The 4,387-nt window shown below is 42.6% G+C and overlaps 1 protein-coding gene across 1 annotated transcript in view; it reads right to left on the reverse strand.

Annotated features, from left to right (window-relative positions):
• The window catches only part of KLHL22 (kelch-like family member 22), a 6,774-nt gene that overhangs the window by 1,502 nt on the left and 885 nt on the right, over positions 1-4,387 (reverse strand). Inside the window, exons 2-5 of the mRNA XM_010132974.1 lie at positions 3,869-4,034; positions 1,976-2,694; positions 658-850; positions 1-222 (exon numbers count right to left, since the gene is read on the reverse strand). The exon at positions 1-222 is cut by the window's left edge and continues 7 nt beyond it. Coding sequence (XP_010131276.1) covers positions 1-222; positions 658-850; positions 1,976-2,694; positions 3,869-4,034 — 1,300 coding nt within the window. The remainder of the gene's footprint in view (positions 223-657; positions 851-1,975; positions 2,695-3,868; positions 4,035-4,387) is intronic.

Below are 4,387 nucleotides of genomic sequence, written 5' to 3' on the forward strand. Positions count from 1 at the left end.
CCTTCTGTAGCCAGAATCATTGTTGCTTCCTCCAATTACATAGAGCTTTCCTAGCAGGGCAGCCATCCCGTGCCAAGCACGTCTCACTGGACCATCTGCTAAAGCCTCCCAGTGGTCAGTCTTTGGGTCATAACACTGTAGCTCCTTCAAATAGTCTTCTCCTCTCCTCCCACAAGTAATATACATCTTCCCATCCAGTGCCGCTCCAGCATGTGCATATACCTGTATCGCCACATGGGAAAGCCAGAGGATGAGGGCTCGATTTATGTACGTCTCCCAGTTTCAAAGTATGGAACAGACATTAAGGGAGTAACATTCTTCAAGAGTTATAAAAGCATCAACAACATCTTGAAGGATTTTCTTACAGACAATTCCTTTCTAGGTGATTAAGCTGTAAGTGTGAATTTCTGAATGAAAGACACTAGAATTTCTAAAACTTCCAATAAGAAAACAGGCAAAATTAGCATTTATCTTCAGAATGTAATTTATATATGTCATTATTGCCCTTTCTTGATATTCATTTATCCCATGTGCAGAGGCTACTGTTTCCCATCTGAATATCAGCAATTTTAAAGATACACGTGAGAAAAGGACCTAAAAAGATTAATTTGGGAATTGGGGAACTGTACTAGAGCGCATGGCTAATGCATTCCTTACCTCCTTCTTCAGAGGTGCCACATATTCCCAGGTGTTGCTTTTAGGGTCATACCTCTCCACCTCCCTCAGGTCTTCATGGTAATCTCGGCCTGCGACGGCATATATGTAGTTGTCCACAACACAAACACTGAGGTCAGCATGCTCTTGCTGTAGGGACTGGATCTGGAACCACTTGTTGTGTCTCGGGTCATACCTTGTAGGAGAACGGGATCAAAGAAAGTTATTCTTACAGCCACAGAATCATTGCTGGAATACCAGACAGCACCACAGATGTGGGCTACTGTACTGTCTTTGGCTGAAATTAAGCTCAGCTGTAAGTGGAGTGAAATCTGGCCTTGTCAGCATTTTATTATTAGCAAAGTTGTTTTATTCTATTTTTAGAAGATGTATTTCAGCTGACATAATCATACTATAAAAACCTAGGTCTTCCATTATCTTATGCACTGCTGTGAGGTTATATATCAAAATCTCTGCTTGCACAAAGCCATTCTACAAGGTAAAACAGTCTAAAAATAGCACAAAGACTGAATCTGGATCTTCAAAAGTCCAAGAAGGGCATAAATATGTGCTGTGTTCTTTGATCCTTTCCCCCAAATATTTGCTGCTCAAAGTGAACCTCATGATTCACCTTCAGATCAAAATATCTATTTGGCCTGGACATTTTAGGTACAGAGAAAACTGGTTGTGAAGTCAAACTATGCACGCTGTTAAAATAAGGCTACTTGGCTAAAACTAGTAAAAACGACCACAATATAAAGACGAAAGGGTCTATATCTGTTTCTGTATTGTAACAGGCATGAAGGTCTAAACCTGATCCTTCCTCCTGCTCTTTTACCTGGCACTGAAGAATTTAAGAGACCCTGGGATGCTGCTATTGTGCACACAAATTATTGAAAATGAATCTATAATAGCATCTTATTTAAAAAAAAAAAACTTTTTGGTGGCTAAATCCCTTTGTATTGGGACTGAAACTACACACAGAGTAATTTAAGAGCATCTAGACAGTCCGGGGTCCTAGGCTCATTACTGTTTCCCACACCTTTAATATTTCCCCTCTCCAACAAGGCTGAGGGTAGGAAATGTAACACTCCTGAATAAGTAGCTGTTTCTACCCTGTCAAGCTTGGCTTTGTCCCATAAGCACAGCTGGAAGCTTCCTGTAACTATGAGGCTCGTTTCTTTTATTTCTTTCAGTGAGGCCCCTGCTCAGTTCCTAATCTTTGGGCTAGCAAGCATATAGACTGTGCTACTGGCTTACTGACTCAGAGATGGGCACCAAGGTGGTAATAAAAATAAGAGCAGGATTATCCTTATCTTACCTCCAACACCTTGACTCTGCTCGAAAACCACTTACATTGTTGTCTCCGCCAATTAAATATACAAAATTATTGAGAACAGCAATCCCTTGGTTGGACATTCTGGGGGCTAGTGCTGCTGTAAAGTGCCTCCACTCTCCCAGCAAGGGGTTCAGATACTTGGCTTGATCACTGAGGACAATGGATGGAGTAGAATGCATCCCTCCAAATCCCACTACACACTGGAACTCTGATCTCAGCTGTGTCTGGGAGCTCTGAAGCATTGGCTGAAGACATTCATTCTTGTGGTACATTAATGCATCTGCGACTGTATCTTTTAAAGGACATGGACTTAGTTTGTCATGAAGCCTTTGCAGGATCTGGGGTTCCATCAGAGGAAAACGAACTGTCTCAAGTAGCTTAAGGGGCTCCATCAGAGACACTTGATCCGTCTCCAGTTGCTCTGGAGAATAATGATAAAAGAGTGCCCCATCATAAACTTCAAACTCATAGTTAACCTCCAAACGGTTGCTGCTGAGAAGGGAATAGACCTTCTGCAAGGGTAGCTGTCGGTACACTTGTGTCCTTGAAAAAGCTGCAAAGTTCTTCAAAATGTAGGAGTCTAGCTGATCACTCAAATGTCTCAAATCGTAATGGTCAGCTAGTTTGTATACATCCAGGATGTTCTCTTCGTCTACCCAGGACATGAGAAAATCACAGCAGAACTTTATGACTTCTGGAATCTGCAAAAGAGAGATATTTTTCATTTCAGACACCACTTGCGTCACACTCAAGAGACAGGTGTCAGAAGCCTGGGATGACTGCAAGGAAGTTGTCACAAGACGACTACTCTCCTTACAGTCTGATCACCATGTTCACTTGCACCCAGTTCACCTTTCTCCAGAGAAAGAGAACTCAACACAGGTACGTAGATGAATATAACATAGGTCTTCTACTCACATTATACTGCGAGCCTGTGAGTTTGGCTTCAGGTGCAGCAGCAACGTGTCTTCCAAGGCCCATGGGACACTGGACAGCCAGCCTGTTCATTAGCATGGCACCAAGCTGCCCGCTGCCTGGGAGGCAGTCATGCAACAGAAGGCACGGAGGACACAGTCACTCCATCATTGTTCTTTCAGAGCACTATAGACACAGTGTATCACAGACCATATCTGTGACAACTATATCTGCATCACTCAAGAGCACAGGAAGCCATTTGGAAGGAAAAATTAATATTTAGTGTTTTCTTCTGAACACAAATTGAAGTTGTGTCTGGCAGGAAGGACAACTGGCAAATAAGGAACTAACTGCTGTCCAGGATCTCCTCTGCTAACAGAGTGGTTCTAACCGTGTAGAAACCAACCAAAGCAAACAATCAGAAAGTCTGAGATTAAGTACCAAAGCTCTGTGCAGTGGTTAGCTGCAGGGGAAATCAAAGGCACAAGAACTCTGCACTTTGTGCAGAAACCACAGGGGTAGAATTGCCTATAGCGATGGGGCCAGGGGCAGTTATGTGCCCGTGGCCTCAATCTGGGGAGAATCCTGAGCAGCACAGTAATTTCTGGGCGACAAGTCCTATACTTTACCATAGGCCAGAGGTACTCTATTTCAGGGAAGCTTTCACAAAGAGATCAGTGGAAGCGAGTGCTATATAAAATAGTCCTCTTTATGAAATGGTAAATGTTCATATGTAATAAAAAAATTGGCACAAACGAGATGTGCAAGTACTCATTGATTGTTCCGACCCTTCAGTAGTTAGTTCCAGTGGATACAGCAACCCAAAGAAATTCTTCTCATCAGACCCATGCTCTTATTCACCCTTTAACCCTCCATCTAACCAGATACCCATGTTTTCCATTTCTTCCATCGTTGCACTTGTATCTTGCTTCTTTTTTGTCACATCTCCCAGTACCTCACCTGAAGCTGACAGGCTGCAGCTAAGGTTTCCTGTACACTGTTCACACTGAGCTCCAGCTCAGAAGTGTAAATGAAGTTCAAGATTTTACACATTGCATTGTAGGTGATGCCATGGATATGAACTTCTTCTTGTTCCATCTCCCTCAGTCCTCCTGCAAACATTCCTCTGTAAAAAAGACAATGGCATATGCTATGGCAGGTTTGCATTGAAGCTATTTTCGGTCTGCTTATCTTATGTTGTCTTTGGAACATAAACATTCACACACTTTTATGGGATTACCTCTTCTCTAAGCCAGTGATACAGAGTACAGGCCTGTAGGACCTAAGGAAGTAATACTCTTTATTCTGCATGGAGGATAACAGGAGCCATCTAAAAAGTACAATTCACAGCTGAAGGATTTAAATACAGACCCAATACATAAGGATAGTCACTGGGCAGAGGCAGACACTCTGGGTGTGAGGGAAGAGGTAAAATGGAGGAACTTGGAACTGTAGGAATTTTTTCTAAGCTAGAGCGGT

Source organism: Buceros rhinoceros, unplaced genomic scaffold, assembly GCF_000710305.1.
Source record: "Buceros rhinoceros silvestris isolate BGI_N320 unplaced genomic scaffold, ASM71030v1 scaffold21213, whole genome shotgun sequence".
NCBI classification, from domain to species: domain Eukaryota; kingdom Metazoa; phylum Chordata; class Aves; order Bucerotiformes; family Bucerotidae; genus Buceros; species Buceros rhinoceros.